Genomic DNA, 16,374 nt, shown 5'->3' on the forward strand with positions numbered 1-16,374 from the left:
GAAAGAAAGAAAGAAAGAAAGAAAGAAAGAAAGAAAGAAAGAAAGAAAGAAAGAAAGAAAGAAAGAAAGAAAGAAAGAAAGAAAGAAAGAAATTAAGAAAGAAAGAAAGAGTGTTATTGAGGCTGTGTGGAAAAAAGGGAACCCTCATGCACTGTTGGTAGGAATGTAAATTGATGCAACGCTATGGAAAATAATATGGAGGTTCCTTAAAAAAATAAAAACAGAACTACCATATGATCCAGCAATTCCACTCCTGGGTATTTATCCAAAGAAAATAAAAACACTAACTCAAAAAAATGTATGCACCCCCATATTCACTGCAGAATTAGTAACAATAGCCAAGATATCAAAGCAACCTAAGTGTCCAATGATGGATGAATGGATAAAGAAAATGTGTTGTATATATACTATAGAATATTATTCAGCCAAAGAAAAGAGGAAATCCTGCCATTAGAGCCATGGATGAACCTTAAGAGCATTGTTAACTGAAATAAGTCAGAGAGAGAAAGACAAATACCGTATGATCTCACTTATATGTGGAATCCTAAAAAAAAAAACACAAAAAAAACCAACAACTGAATCATGGATACATAGAACAGCTTGGTGGTTGGGAGGGGTATAAAGAAGCAAGACTTCTTTGTATATACCTTGTTTTTTATATGTTTGATTTTGAAAGTCTTTTAATATTTTACATAATTATAAAACAAAATTAAATTTTAAATAAGAAATCCCTAAACACTGAAAGTAAAATAAAAAACAAAAGAACCAAAGTATACATCCAACAGTGGCAAAAATCAATCTAAGTTACTTCAAAACAAAATAATTTGACTACATAATAAGTATGCAGAAAAGACCTCTTACAGTTTTTATTAGTTGGTGGTAGTTTGTATATACTCCCAAGACTGAGATATGTACAGTGATGGATAAAACCACGCGTAATTAGAATCAAGATGTTTGTCCAAGAAGAAAAAAAGGTATCGCTGTAAAATCAAGAAGGTTAAACAGAACTCTGTCTTCTTGCTTTACAACTGGAAGTATCAGTAACCTCTGATCTGTGCACTGAAAAGACCTATGATCAACCTAGGGCCTACACTGTGGCTACTAAATACTAGTTTTTCATTAAAAGAAACCAAAGTCTTTGGAGAAGTGGATGATTCCAGGGCTAGGACACAGAACGCCCAAGAGAAGCCTGGCACGGTTTATCATACCAGAAAGAAGAGCAATCAAAAACTATTAGAGTTGTGTCTCAAGGATTTAGGAGCCAATTTAAACAGATTCTCATTGGACAAAGATGGGACAATCTGAGCATCAATAAGGATAATATCTACAAAGGACTGAACCATATCAAACATGTTTAAATCCATGAGTTCACAATGATGCAAACACATATACGCATACACAACTCACTGAGCACTTCTGGAGGATGCCAAGCCACTATTTTGGAAATAATGGAGAGAAATTACGCATTTATCCTGCCTTCCCTAAAAGAGCTATAAGTCAAGGTAACAAAATAATGGAAGAGCGGAAATTTCTCTTACAGAAGTATTCCAGCTAATAAATGATGGTTACAGGATTAAAATGTCAACACTTTCAATGCCTAACAAAATAATGACTGAGCATGAGCATCAAGGGCTGCTAACAAGAACTATTAATCCTAATCTGCCTACTCACCTATAAAGACTTCTTGCCAAAAATAAACCTGAATCTGATTACACCTTTACATCTAACTAAACTAGATTAAATTTACAGTAAATTCTGTGTACTTACACTATAATACAGAATAAAATCCAGACTGTGTAACTCCACAGGACAAACCATCAAGTTTCAGCAACAAATAAATTACAAGAGACAACAAAAGATGGAAGGGGGTCCTACAGATGAAAATAAGTCACAATGTATGAACAGCATTTGGATCCTGACTCAACCTGTTAAAAAAGAAATGAGATAATCAAGAAAATTTTAACACTGGTTGGATATTTGAAGGTAATAAGGAATTTTGTGATAGTGGTATTTGTGTTTATCTTTTAAAAAAGATATATGTAGATATACACACTAAAATATTAACAGTTAAAATGATATGACACCTGAGTTTGGGGGTACAGCTAAAGCAAGGTTAGCTATGAGTTAATAACTGTTGAAGCTGGGTGAGGGTCAGTAGGGGCTTATTATACTATTCTCCGCGTGTGAGAGACGAGTTAAAGGTGTAAAAATAAAGTCAATTTAAACTCTGTTGCACATAATAAAAATGTCTTTTTAAAATGAACTGTCAAACTATTAAAAAACTGAGACAATCGAGAAAATTTTAACACTGGTTAGGAATTTGATGTTTTTAGTTTTTTCAGGTATGTTATAAAGCATATCAGTATTTACTTTTCTGAGTCAATACAATGACTACTTGAAATAACTAAAAACTAATAACCAGCTAAAGGAACAGCCTTTACGGTAAAATCAATAACACCAAACAAAATCAGTATCAGATAACATCAAAGAGTTAAAGGAGAAAATGGTCATCCCTGTAAATTATATTTTAGAAAGGAAACTATCCCACCTTTTGGACATGGGGTAGAATTTAGATTCCTGTCCTTCAGTGAGCCTCTGTAACTAAAACCTAAACACACGACAAGCACCAAATCAGATCACACCGTCTGTCCTGCCGTAAACCACATCAAAACTACGAAAAGCAGTTCTCACTGCCAAAACCATCCACTTCCTTAAAAAACAACTTTACTCTTCTAGTTTTCCCCATAGTCAGAATCAAAAGGGTATATTAAGATTTTGGATTTTAAAAAATAATTTACACATCGCTAGCATTTGCCCATTAATTAAAGACTCCAATTTTTACAAAGCCACCTTCATACAATTCACCCTTTTTGCCTGACAGACCCTGCGTCTTTGGTGCCAGTTGAACAACCCCTCATCCACTGCCCCCCCTTCTCACTGGGGGGGGCCTTTCAGCAGCCTATTTCCTACCCCCTTTAAGGTTTCAATAAATTTTTCACATGCGAAAAAATCTTTCTGTACTAACTTACCAGCACTGTATTCAGCTACCAGCTATGTTTTTGGTCCTTGGGAAGACGACAATTGCTTTATGTCATTTAGGCATAAAATCACACGGTCACACCACCAGCCGTTTCAGATTAACCAAAATATTTGTTTCAAGGTAGGCATGCACGAAGTGAACGCAAACCACCCACAACGTAGCTTGAGCCGTGAATTGTAAAAGCAAAAATAAAAGTTGAAGAGAAAACGAAGACATAATATTTACGAAATAAAACCCTCAGCTGGGCCTTAAGCAGCCAAGTCTTTGGCTCAGCTCCCTTCTCTCACTTCTCAGACCTGTCTTCATCTCACCTGTCATCTGCACCTGATCTTCGAGGCCCTCGGACACCTCCCAGAAAACGAAAAAGGAAGGAGACTAAGGGGCGAAGACGGCCCACAGCTCCCTCTACCCAAGTTCCGGGAGAACCTTATTACCGTCTGTGGGCAGATTTGGCTTTTCTCTCTTTTGGCAGAAGCTGTCGTTTTAAAAAAGAGGGCCGACAGGCGGGATCCGGATCCCGCGTCGGTCTGCATCTGTGCACAAACCCTGCAGCGGGCAGCGCTCCGGGCCACGGAAAGGACCGTCGCGAGCACCGTGCTGGCCCAACGTGCGGTCCGGAGCTTCCTTTCCTCACGGACCCCCGGAGCCCAGAAACGAGCTGCCCAGGCGCCCCCCACAAAGAAGCCCAAGTGGCAAAGGGTTCTGCAGAGCGTCGGCTGCTTTGCACTCGGTCAAGGCCGACGGCTGCCCGGCGAGGACCCTTCCCAGGGCGGCCCCCGCAGCCCGGCGCCAGCCTTGAGACCCGCCAGGGCCCCCGCCCAGCGGCCCCGCCCGCTTTGGAGGCTGCAGGCCCCGCGGCCCGGCCAGGAGCCCCTGCGCCGACCGCCGTGCCCCGGGCCCCACCGCCGCCCCTGGCGCGCGGGCCTCACCTCAGGTGCGAATTGCAAGCAGTGCGCGGGCTCCCAGGTCCGAGTGCAGCCGCCTCCCGTCGCCTCCAGCTCCGGCTCGGGCTCGGGCTCCGGCTCCGCCCCTGTCCGCTGCGCTCACCGTCCCGCAGCTCCCGCCCGCCCGGCCTCTCCGCCCCCTCAGCCTTCGGCACTGCCCGGCCTCCGGAGCTGGGTGCGGTCTGCGGCGCCGCAGCCCAACGACGCGTCACCCCATAGGCCCAGCCCGCGCCGCGCAGCCCAGCAACGCGCTCTGCGATTGGCTGGTCGCAGGGCGGTGGCGCGGCGGGGGTTGCGCCTGGCGGGGCGAGGGGCGGGGCTGCCGCCGCCGCGGAGACCCGACTCCTTGTCCAACGACGCGTCACCCCATAGGCCCAGCCCGCGCCGCGCAGCCCAGCAACGCGCTCTGCGATTGGCTGGTCGCAGGGCGGTGGCGCGGCGGGGGGTTGCGCCTGGCGGGGCGAGGGGCGGGGCTGCCGCCGCCGCGGAGACCCGACTCCTTGTGGCCCCGCCCGCCCGCCCGCGGAGAGCCGAGGGTCTCGCGCGACAGGTGGGCTGGGCCCCGGCACGGGGACGGCGGGACACGGAACCACATGTCTCGTCATTGAAGGAGGCCGGGTGAGCTGTGGCAGCGGCGCCCGCTCTCCCGGAACCGCTCGTTCACTCCATCGTCGCTGGTCAGATTTTGGTGGAGGCCTCCTGCCAGCTCGGTTCACGGAATGCGCAAGAGGGCTTTCTAAACGGTCCCCTTTCAGGCCCTTGTCGGCCAGAGGGCGCTCTCCGAGCCGGGTCGGCCCAGAACCCGGGGCCGGGCCTCTCCCTGCCCTCCTCCAGCAGACTGACCCTGCCTCCGTGTGCCCAGCCCTGTGCTGGTCTCTGTCTAATGCCCGGCAGACTGGCCAGCGAGTCCGCAAGCAGAGTGTGGGGCCAGGCTGGGGCTAGGGTGGGGTCGGCACAGCCGGGCCTGTGCACCCTGATAAGGCTCCACCGACAGGGCGGCTGCCTGGTTGGTGCCCGGGGCCTGGCCTGCTGATTCTGGATGAACAAGCACCACTTTCTCAACCAGGGAATTGGCGAGCCTAGGTCACCTGGCCGAGACCTGGAGGATGGCCTAGAGACCAGACCAGCACCTTCCGCCACCCTGTCCCTCCTGTCGTCTCATCTGGCCCCCAAAAGGCCTGGAAGACAGACAGGCAGAGCTGCTCTCCCCTTTATGTCCATGGAAAGTTGAAGCCCAGAACCGGGCAGTGGGAGAAGAGTGAGGGGCCCATTTCCAGCAGGGGCCTTTTTGGTGTTGTCCACGAAGGGTCAGGGATATTGTCAATGGAGAATAGTGACCTCTGCGGTCAGGGCACATCTTCTGGACAAGACTCCACAGTTCTGTATCCCACTTCTGTTACCCTGGCACTCAGCAACAAGGCCTGGCCCACAAGAGGTGTCAGAGGGCTTGCTGAAGGGAAGAAGGGAGACGTAGAAGGCAATTGAGACTGTTAAGCAGAGACACCAAAGATACCAGAAAAAGACTAGCTCATCACAGGGATGTGAAGGGCAGCATAGGGAAAATAGTGAGTATTGTAATCACTTTGTGGTTTCAGATGGGTACTAGACTTATTGGGGTGATTGTTTAAAAAAGTCATATGTCTAACCACTATTTTGTACACCTGAAACTAACATAATATTGTATGTCAACTAATTCAAAAGTAAAATTAAAAAAATTGAAAGACCAATCAAACATTTAAAGGTGAAAAATACAATGTCAGGAATGAAAAATACATTGGATGGGATGAACATCAGATGAGATACAGCAAAAGAAAAAGCGAACTAGACGACATGGGAAAAGAAGCTAAATGAAACATTGAAAGGAAAGAGTCTGGAAAAGAAGGAACGGCACCAGCGAGCGGTAGGACAACTGTGAGGCCTGGTGTGCAAGTATGTGTAACTGGAGTCCCTGAAAATGGGGTTGGGGTTGGGACGAGGATAGAAATACGATTTGAAGATACACTGGCTGAACTTTTCAAATTCGATGAAAACTACAAACGCACACATCCAAGCCACTCAAAAAGTAACTCTGGCTTGCTCCTGGACTCTGGTAGAAATGAAATGTTCCTACGGGACATCAAAAGTAACTGAGGTCAGAACTGCCCGTCACTTGGTTCTGTGAGACGACCAAGACGTAAGAGTTGAGTAGACACGTTGTAACCTGGAAGCAGTAGGTCCAGGATTGGGTTCATGTAGGTGCAGAGGTAGGTGGTCTAGACCCCTCTCAGCTCAAACCTACGGTCTCAAGGATTCCCTGTAACACAGTGACAGATGATGAAAAGGCAGGTGCTTGGTTCACAGGAAGGCTGGTTCAGTACGTTGGTGTGACCTGAAAATGGCCTCCTGCTATGCTCCATCAGGCAGCCTGTCCTGGGAGGAGGGACAGGACGTGTAAGCACAGAGAGGGAGCGGGATGTGGATGTGAGTTGCCCAGTGAGGGGCTCCATGTTGCTGGGTCACAGCCAATGGCTGTGGCCCTCCCCTCACAGCCCCTCCTCTAGACACGGATTTGGTTGCAGTGCCAGCTCGGCCCCATATTCCCTGTGAGGCCTTGCGTCCTCTAGGCCTTCCCTCTAGAGACCAGTACCAGTGGGCACTTGGCAAGCCGCCCTTTGGCCCCGGGCTCTCTGCTTTTTCTTCCCTGGCACCATCAGAGCCACCCATCCCTCCAGGGATCCGAGAAGCTCCCGCTTAGACCAGCAGGGGGCCTCCATGCACTGTAACCCAGAGTTGGGGTGGGGACTGGGTGCGCCTCTGGGCTTGTTTTGTGAGGTCTCTTCTCGGTCTAAAAACATCGTTTTATTACTATAATAAAAACCTCTATTTACAGAAGGTATCAAGGCTCACTGCACTCCTGCTGAAAAGCTGTAGGAAAGTTACATCGTGTCAGTCCTTGGCTTGGAGAAGCTTCCCAAAGTGTCTGGGTCCTTTTCTCAAGCTCAGGAATGGAACCCATCTCTGAATGCACCAGGATGCTGGGCACGTCGGTGAATCCTGTCAGCCTCAGTTTCTCTATCGATGAGGCAGCAGGATGAGCCCCTAGAGCAGGTCCTCGGCCTCCTGTTCGTTTATCCCCAGACTGAGACAGGTCAGCTTTGTTTCCCCCTGAGCTATGGCCCCCTCCGCTGAGTAAAGGCACACCCAGAACCCTCGTAGGCACACTAACTGGACCTCCCACAATAACCATCAGGGGCCATGAGGGGTGGCAGGGATTAGCTAGGCAGGCCCAAAGCAGCGAGGACAGGTCACATGGCAGTAAGTGGCAGCGCTGGGAGTTGAAGCCAGGCCTTGGCCTCAGTTTTCTCACGTGTAAAATGGGACTAATAGCAGCTGCTTCTGCAAACTTCGTGCCTCGACACAGGAAGCAGCAAGCACCCTGCAACCCTTTATGAGGAATAAAATGTTCATGGCCGGTCTCAGGAGGGAGTGGGACCCCTCTGGCCCCTCCTTCATGCTGGAGGACCATGCCTGGGATCCTACCCACCACCAACACACAGCTGAGGCCCTGGGCCCAGGGGCAGTTCACAAGGAGGTGGACAGCGGTCCTGGGCAGACCTAGGGCCTGGGAGGAGGTGAGGCCAGGCCAGGCCAGGCCCTGGGGAGCCATAGGCTTCATCTGTCCAGGCAGCCAGAGGGACCTAACGTGGCTCTGGACCCCAGAACCTCCAAAGCCTCCCAGCTCAGGGGTCTTCACATGTTTTGGTTACTGAGCTGGCTCCTGCGGCTGCATGTCAGCTAAAAGCCATCACCAGCACACAGACCCAGGGCACTGCCCGGAAACCGCGTCTCTGATCCAAGCCTCACTGAAAAATTTTACAGGAAGGGAAGCTGTAGCCACAGTGGGGAAGTGTGTCTTGCAGGGTTCCCCAAGTGAGTTCAGGGCACAGGGCAAAGCATTGTGACCGAAGGGAGGAGGAATTGCTAGTTTTCCAGAGATGGTGAACACCGGGAGCTCCCCGTGCCCCGAACTTGACTATGATGGTACTGACCCCCCCACCCTGGGCAGGCTGAAGAGGAAACATCTGCAAAAACAGTGCTGGTCACTTGGTTCCTGGAAGCAGATGGTCCTTGCACCCCACAGCATCCTGGGGGCGGGGCCTCCCACATCAGCTTACGCGCCTCATCTCTTCCTCTTCTCCAGCAAATCACCCCACCCCAGAGCATGCTGGGGAAGTCCAAACAAAGGGCCTCCTCCAGGGGACAGTTAATCTGGCTGGTGGCCACAAGTGCTGTCCTCAGTTTGGGTTTTACACAGAAAATCCCTTTCCCAACATAAAGTACCGCAAGGCTCAGATGATGCTGGGGTCCCTGCCAGCCCTGACTCCCAGCTAAGGCTGTTTCTCACACACACACACACACCCGCAGCAGATGGCTGGGCCAGGAGAGCAGCCTATTGGAATTCCATGGCAGAAAGTGAGGGGTTGGTCAGGATGGGTCTGAGCCACATATGGCCCGAGGGCTCAGGCATCTGGGTGTCACCGTCCCCACCCACCCATGGCCCACTCAGGGCCACTCTTCCCGCTCCTCTGTAACTGTCACTTCCTCCAACAAGTATTCCTGGAGACCCCAGCTAGGTCCCAAGCTCCGAGCCCCTGCACACCCCTCTGCTCTGGACAGCATGCGCTGTGAGCATCTCCTGTCCAGCTGTCTCCAGGTAACACTTTGTTAATCCAGTGAATGACCCAACTTAGAGGTGAGGAGCTCCAAGCTCTGCAGCCCAGTGCCCTGAACCTGACCCATGGCAGCAGGACCTGGTGTTTTGGGGTGTGGACTCTGAGCCCAGACAACTCGAGTTTGCATCCTGTTCTATCACTAGCAGTGCACCCGGGGCAAGTCCCGCAGCAACCTGTGCCCTGGAAGACAGGAAGACCACTTCTTAGGGTTCCTGTGAGCTGAGCGGCTGCAGTCACTACTTGATGCAGTCACGGATGTGTGGGTGCTCAGTAAGGCCAGTCACTCCTCCTCCCCATTGAAGCCCGGCCACCAAGTCAAAGGTCATCTGTGCTTTATTGTGTGGCACAGGCCCCTCCTGGAGCCTGGGCCTTAGCGTTCCTGGTGGGGTTCTGGGGCCAGCCCCTGCCCCAACCCCAAATGCCCTGCCCAGCTCCCAGCCCAGTACAACGTGAGTGTGCTGGGGGCGGGGGAACCAGAATTCCTGTCCACGAAGCCCAGGTGGGGCTTGGTCCCAGGACCCCGGGCTCCTGGGAAGTGTGATGGGGTGGGTGGGGTGGGATAGGAAAGCCCCCCAGTCCTTGGGGGCCTGGGGCCTGAGGCCTGGCCTAACTCCAAGGACCCAGTCTGCTGTGTGGGGCCTGGCCTGGCAAATTCCACAAGGTGTGTGTTGGGGAGGCCTCAGGTCAGAGCAGGGCACGCACTCCTGCTCCGCCTCCCATGAATGCCAGTCTCATCTGCGTGGCCTGGGGTGCTGGCCCCATAGTCGCCTCTTCCCCGTAGCATGAGGTGCTGGTGTCACCTGGGCCCGGTGTAGCCGTAGGGGTGCTGCAGCAGCAGGCTCTGGTGGCCGGGCAGCGTGTGGGTGTGGTAGTGTTCCACCAGGCTGCCCACACTCACAAACAGGACCTCGCCCTCCAGGTAGAATTTAGAGTCCTGGGGAGATGGCGGGGGGAGGCAGGGTCAGGGGGGGCCGAGCCAGTCTGCCTCTCCCTGCAAAATGGGGCAGTCAGCAATAACAACAGCCCTGCTCCAGCTGCCCCGTGTTCCCTCTGTGCCTGCCTCCAAGTTCCGGCCTTATTCCCCCCACTCCGCCCAGGGGACGCAGGCCAGGTGTGTAAATAAGCCCAGGGCCCAGGGCTTATCACTCAGCCCCTCAAAGGTCAGTTGAGGACACACCTAGGCAAGGAGCGGGGTGGAGGCTGAGGCAGTGGGGGCGGGGAGGGTGGGGGCGGGGTGGTGTCCAGAGGTGCCAGCCTCAGCCCACCCACTGCTCCACGAGGAGACTGTGCTTGCCCCTTCCATGCCCCAGGCCAGGGAACCCTCCCACCCAGGGCCCTCAGGTGGGGCAGGCTGCTCACCTTCTCAAAGACACGGTAGTTCCTTACTTTGCTGGAGGTTTCGTCCCACACGACCAGCACCTGCAGAGAGAAAGGCCAGTTGCACTGGAGTGCAGGCTGAGGGCAGCTGGGCCTCAGGGACTGAGGGGACAGCAGCACCATCGAGGCTGGGTCCTGTGGCCCTGAGGGGGACTCAGGGAAGGGTCACCCTGAACGTGGACAGCAGGGTCGTGAAGGGCAGTCTCTTGCCCCAGGATTCCTGTCCTCAGATGGCCTCTGATGAGACTTAGCAGTACCAAGGGCCTGCTCCATCCTAGGACGATCTCTGATACACACGGGAAAACTGAGGCTCAGTGAAGTCACACAAGTCACCGTTGGAGGGGCAGAGGCAAGGTCGGCATTTCCACCACCCCAAGCAGCCTCCCCTTCAAAGTGCAGGAACCCCTGCCCCATCAGAGTGCTGGGGCCTCAGCCCTTCCTTCCTGTTTTGTGCCAGTGCTGGCAAAGTGGGGGGACGGCCACCATTGCCCCCAGTCTGCAGATGGCATTTAGTTCCTGAGAATAGATGGGAAGGGGGGCTGCCAAGCAGAGATCCCAAGGATGGCACTGGGTTGAGATGCCAAATCAGTGGCTGCATGGGAAAGTGATGTATAAACTGAAGTCCTGTGCTCGCCTGGCAGCCTGGTTGGCATGTGGAGAGTGGCAGACTGTAGCACAGTGTAGCCATCCCCAGGGGCCTTTTTTCTTGGCAGGGTGGCTGTCAGGGCACCCTCCTTGGCGCCTACCTTCCCGGACTTCGTGGAGGAGTTCCGAATGCAGTAAAGTCCGTCCTGGGGTTCTCCCCGTGGGGCTGTGGCTTTGAACAGTCTAAAAAAAAGTCAACAGGTAAACCATCCTCAGACAGGTCTCAGGGACCCTCCAAGCCCCACTCCCCAGAGTGGCTTCTGTCCTCTCTATCCTGCAGCTCAGGTGCCAAGGGCAGTGGGTGCCGTGAAAGCCAGCGTGTGCAGAGCTCTGGGCCATGCCCAGGGTGATGCTGGCAAGGGACTGAGCCAATGGCATCTGCTGTTCGCTGGTTTTTCCATGCGCTCAGCTGTGTACTAGTGCCAGCAACTGCCCAGCACCAGGGTGAGTGAGGGGGACAGAAGAACAGAAAAACAAGGGGCCAGGGAGGAGACAGGGTATCTCGTGTCTGCAAAAACAAGGCTTCAGGGAAAGAAGGGCTTCGCACTGACCTCTCCACTTCATAGGATTCCGTGGTGTTGACGAAGACCGAGCTGGGCAGCGGCACCTGGAAAGGCCAACACAGGTCAGCATCAAGATCAGGCTGGTGCTCGTGACCAGCACCCGCCCTCCTACTGGCTGCCGGCCTCGACCGAGATCCCAGGCTTTGCACCATGTTCTGTCCCCCTCAACTCCAGGGTCCTGGGGGTTCCTGGCTCGAGACAGCCAGCGAGGGGTCACACAGGCCTGCAGCTGTTCCGAAGCCCCACCCACAGCAGGGATCTGGGCTCTCCACTCGGCCTTGCCTTCTCATAGTCCTCGTCAGAGTCACCCCCACCAGTGTCGGACTGCAAGGACTCGGCCTGCGAGGGTAGACGGGGTTTTTCAAAGGCGAAGCTCCTGAAACTCTGGCCATCAGGGGGCGATCGCCTAAGAGGGGGGCAAGAAGAAAGTTATGGGACGGGGCCCCTCTGTTCCCTCCACACACCGCCCCCATGCGCCCTCTAAGTGACCACGCCAAGCTCAGCCTTGCAACCCCTGGGGTCTGGCTGCTACAGCCCCAGTGGCTGTCAAAGGCCATGACCACAGAGCCCAGAGAGGGGCCCATGCTGGCCACCCTGGGTGGCAGGAATCACCTGGGACTGGACGCCTGATCTGAGGTCAGGGCTGACACTGACCCTGGCCAGGAGAGTCCAGGGGCCTGAGCTTTGGTGTCGTCACACTACGGACAAGTGCCCTGAATGCTGTGGGAGAAGGCCCCAGGCTGGGGGGCCTTGGCCCCAACTTTGCCACTGACCAACTTTGTGACCTCGGCCACGTCACACCCCTGCCAGAGCCACAGAGTACGAATGGATATGAACAGGCTGAACCCAAGGGACATGTCCCACACGTGTAACCAGGTGGTCCTAAGCCTCCAGGGCCTCTGGGAAGGTTAGAGGCCACACTGGGACGGGCTGCTGAGCCGTGGGTGAGGCTGGGCTGGGGACAATCGGCCCTGGTACACGCGGGGCTCAGCAAAATGACTCAGTCTGCCCTGCCATGGTCCCTTGTGAAACAGCCACGAGCATGGCGAGGGGTCCTCCCAGGAAACTGCCACGGGTGGCAGTGCTAGCTGGGTCCTGGGAGAAGTGTGCCGTGGTCAAGGAAATCCAGTCAGCACAGCCACTCGAGGCCCCCGCCCCCGCCCTGTGGCTCCCCGACATCTCTGACAATGGGCTGTAAGCATGGATGACACTGTGGAAGTAGGGGGCACACTGGTCTCCTGGCACTGCCCAACAATAAAGCAGAAAACGTTTTGTGCAGGCCTGCGGGGTGAGTCACAGCCAAGCTCCGCACTCTAGCCAGCTCCCAATCAGGAAGGGCACAAAGGTAGCCCGAGTCCCAGGCAGGTCTAGGGAGGCTCACAGCCCGGGTTCCGTCCCCACTCGGCCTCTGCCAGGGCAGGCAGTCAGCGCTGCAAGGCCCTCCCCGACCCTGGAGGCCCTCCCTCGGCACAGCAGGGGCTCTGCAGCTTTGTGTCCCCAAAGCCGCTCCTCGCCCACTGCTCCCTGAGGCAGCCATGGGCACCAGACCCCCACCCACTGGGCTGGATGTCCATCAAGGGCAAAGATGGATATCCCCTGGACCCTTGGGTCAAATACAGAGGCAGCCACTCAGCCTAGGCTCAGCCCAGGGCGGCCTGCCACCCACTGTGGCCTGAGTGCCAGGGTAGGGAGGCCAGGGCCCTGGTGGGAGAACTGGCCTGCTTGGGGAGGGGTCCCAGTGGCACCAGTGCCATGCAGACTCACTGGAGTTGGGGGAGGGGTGGCTTCTCTGGCCTGGGCAGGACTGCAAGTCGGGCTGTGGCTTCCGGCATGGGCAGCTTCAATGCAGGAGGCCTGGGGGCCACAGTGGGCACGAGTCCAGGCCTGGCTGTGTCCCTCGGGGAGGCCTCTTCAATTATCTTCAGGAACTTGGGTTTGTTGGCTGGCACAGGCGGGGGCTCAGGCGTGGGCGGCCCCCGGGGGGACAGGTGGAAGGACTTGAGTTTATCACAGTTCCTGGAGGTGGCAGTGACCGTGCTGGCAGAGCTGGACCCATGGCTGGGGATCCGGGGCTCTGGGCCGGGGCTGGTGCTCTCATGAAAGCAAGGCGGTTTCCGGAGGTTGGGCAAGGTGGGCAGGCTGCCCAGCGGGGGGTCGCTCATCCTCCGGGAGGCAGCAGGAACTCTGGGGCCAGACTCAGCCCACCTCAGGCCCAGCAGGTCCCTCTTGGGGTCCTCGGGAGCCAGGCCAGCATCGGGGAGACAACGCTTAGGGGGCGGGGGTGGAAGCAGAGGGCCTGGGCCCTTGGAGGTAAAGGAGTGGGCACGGAGCACATCGGAGAAGGCTGGCTTCCTGAGTGTGGGCACAGGCGGCGGGGGGTAGGCCGGCGGATGGATCAGGGCATCTGCAGAGCAAAGCGACCCAGTCGGTGAGCAAGCATCACCTGCTGGAGGCTGGACAAACACCACCTCTGCCGATAATAGATGCCAGGGCCAAGTGGGTGTGCGCCCCCTCGCAGTCCCAGCCCACGCCTGGCCACCCTACAGCCCCCATGCCCAGCATTCCTGAGGCCGCCTTCCTCCTGGGGTCCCAGCCCAACCCACGCCACCTGGCCCACCCCATCCATCCTCCACAAGGCAGGCTTGGCAGGACTCCTGAAACCTAGATGTCACATCAAGAGCCATCGCATTCTGGGGCGTGGGGGTTGGGGTGGGGGCCAAAAGGGAGGAAACGCAAGGAGGACTTCTAGGATCTGGCCTCAGCTGGGAGGCTGGAATTCCCAACCACTAGAGGTGAGGAGAGGGGGCAGGAACAGGCTGGAAGGAAGATGACAAGTTTCAGACGCTGTGAGACGTCCAGGGGACGTCAACTGGGCTGTCGGGGCACAAGTGTGAAGTTCAGAGGAGAGGTCCTAGGTGGAGATGTCAATGGAGTCAACAGCCCATTGATGACACTGGCTGTGACCCAGGAGTGACAGACAAGGAGTGCATGAGGCCTGAGCCCTGGGGTGGCCCTCGGTCATGGGATGGGCACCGAGGGTCTGGCACACAGCTGACAGTGAGGTGGGAGGGGACCCAGAATGCAAGGCACCTGGTGCTGAGTGAGGCAGGCGAGGAGCAGAGAGGGAGGCCCCAGGCCAGGAACAGCTCCCGGGGAACCCTAATAAGATGTTTTGGGGAAAATGGGGGAAAGCCTGACTGGAGTGGGGGCCAGAAGTGTGCAGGCGGGCTTGCAGGAGCACTGGGTCCCTGCAGACTCATCACTGGGACCGAGAAGTAAGGCTCCCATGTGTTCACCCCCAGCCACATCAGGCTGCAGTTCAGGGGTGGGACAGGTGGAGATGACAAGGCCAGAGAGAGGAGAGGGTAGCGCCTGTGAATGAGGGGTTGATGGGGAGATGTGGGCTCTGTGCAGAAAGAGCGAGTCCTGGTGGGCTGAAGGCCTGTGGGAGCTGGGGCCCCAGCGGGAGGGAGCCGGTAGAAGGGAAGGGGGCTGGGGAAAGGGGGGCTGAGAGGAAGATATGGGAGTGCGGACTGAAGTGGGCAGAGAACAAAGACATTGGAGAGGAGGCCAGTGGATGGAAGGGCTGTCCCGAGGCCCCTGGGATACTGAAACAACCACAATGACAGGAGCCCAGGGTGGGGGCAGGGTCTGAGGGAGAGCGGAAGGGATGGTGAGTGACGGGGCACATGGCAGGGGTAGGGAGAGATGGGTCAGCCAGCAGAACAGAGGCACAGCCCTGCCCCAGCCAGCCCTGTGCTTGCCTGCGACACACGTCTGCGACGCCTGGTACATGCCTGTGTCCCTTGTCAGCCATAGGGCGTCGACCTGCTCGGGATGTGCCCACTCCTTCCCACTCTGGGCCCAGGACCAGCCCTGGCTCAGGGTCCCACGTGTGTCCCATCCCAACCCCCAGAAGCAGGGAGCAGATGGACAGGGTGTGCACCTCTCTGCTCTGTTCCTCTTGACACTCAGGCCACAGCAGGGAAACCCAGGCCCAGGGTGGAGCAGGTCAGGCCTGAGGCCACCCAGAGCAATGCCCAGGCTGGCACACCCAGCCCCCGCTGTGCCCCAGAGCGCCCCAGGCCCACCAGCCGGCCACCTACCCTCAGGCTTGCCAGGCTCAGGGGAGTCAGGCTCCAGGTACGAGTCATCCTCATCATCATAGTCTGTGGGCAGACAGGGGGTCAGACCAGGGTGGGCAGGGCGCAGGGTGGGGCATCAGGGCACAGCTGAGGCAGGCAGGCCGGGGTGAGGACGTGGCGTGGCAGGCAGGCAGGGCCGCCAGGGAAGCCGCAGGGTAGAGAAAGCAGGACAGCCGAATCTGCCTCCCCTCCTGGGGACAGCCCCAGAGGAAGCCAGTCCTGTCATCGCCAGGGGCCAGGTGGAGAGGGTGTGGGTGGGGCACCCCAGCCGCGCCTCACCTTCGTTGTCTGTGGGGTACGGAGAGAGGCTGATGTCCACAGGCCGTTCGACCGCACCGTAGAAGCTGTCCGTGTCCGAGCTGGAGTCACTGAGGCATGGGGTCGGGGCAGTGAGCACCAGGTGGGGATCCCCTTTGCACTCACACAGACAGACACACATACACACACGTGGACATGCTGACAGACACAGGCACACGCATGCAGACACTCAGAACCACAGGTGTGGACATGTGCACAGATACACACAGGACACAGAGACACATGGACACAAAGAGACCTAGACACAGACAAACACAAGACAAGCACAGACGTGTAGACACCTAGAGACACACACAGACACGCTCCATCCGAGGTTACAAGGGCCAACACGGGGACTATGGTACCTCCTTCCCCAAACCCCCCTGTGGCTCTTGCCACAAGTGTGGCCACCTGACTGGCCAGATGCTGCCAGGACTCGGGGCCCATGTCCCCACCTGCCCCAGGGAGCTCAGTCAACTCCAGGCCAAACCCACTGCAGGAACCGGCCCACGAGTGAGGACCGGGAGCTCTGGAGTCAGGCAGGGACCTGCAGGACAGCCCTGGGTGTGCCCAGCCTTCTCTGGGCCTCAGCTTCCTCATCTATGAAAGGACGAAATGGTTTGCGTTCCTGCCCAGAGAGCCCCTGATGCT

General features: G+C 55.8%; 2 protein-coding genes across 14 annotated transcripts in view; both read right to left on the reverse strand.

Moving 5' to 3' along the window:
- Positions 1-4,149, reverse strand: part of ADD1 (adducin 1) — an 82,912-nt gene extending 78,763 nt beyond the window's left edge. For 3 of the 9 annotated variants that reach the window (XM_019657960.1, XM_019657970.1, XM_019657969.1), the window contains exon 1: positions 3,970-4,149. The gene's annotated coding sequence lies outside the window, so the exon portion shown is untranslated. Of the gene's footprint in view, positions 1-3,029; positions 3,171-3,351; positions 3,386-3,969 lie in introns of those variants that run through there. The other 6 variants (XM_019657966.1, XM_019657967.1, XM_019657971.1 and 3 more) reach the window with 4 other exon arrangements.
- A 4,862-nt stretch (positions 4,150-9,011) lies between these two features.
- The window catches only part of SH3BP2 (SH3 domain binding protein 2), a 35,776-nt gene continuing 28,413 nt past the window's right edge, over positions 9,012-16,374 (reverse strand). For 4 of the 5 annotated variants that reach the window (XM_019658109.1, XM_019658105.1, XM_019658108.1 and 1 more), the window contains 8 exons: positions 15,706-15,794; positions 15,388-15,450; positions 13,046-13,685; positions 11,564-11,687; positions 11,270-11,325; positions 10,820-10,901; positions 10,056-10,115; positions 9,012-9,630 (listed from right to left, as the gene is read on the reverse strand). In XM_019658109.1, coding sequence (XP_019513654.1) covers positions 9,493-9,630; positions 10,056-10,115; positions 10,820-10,901; positions 11,270-11,325; positions 11,564-11,687; positions 13,046-13,685; positions 15,388-15,450; positions 15,706-15,794 — 1,252 coding nt within the window. In that variant the 3' untranslated portion in view covers positions 9,012-9,492. The remainder of the gene's footprint in view (positions 9,631-10,055; positions 10,116-10,819; positions 10,902-11,269; positions 11,326-11,563; positions 11,688-13,045; positions 13,686-15,387; positions 15,451-15,705; positions 15,795-16,374) is intronic. The other variant, XM_019658106.1, reaches the window with a different exon arrangement.

Source organism: Hipposideros armiger, unplaced genomic scaffold, assembly GCF_001890085.2.
Source record: "Hipposideros armiger isolate ML-2016 unplaced genomic scaffold, ASM189008v1 scaffold_282, whole genome shotgun sequence".
Classification (NCBI taxonomy): domain Eukaryota; kingdom Metazoa; phylum Chordata; class Mammalia; order Chiroptera; family Hipposideridae; genus Hipposideros; species Hipposideros armiger.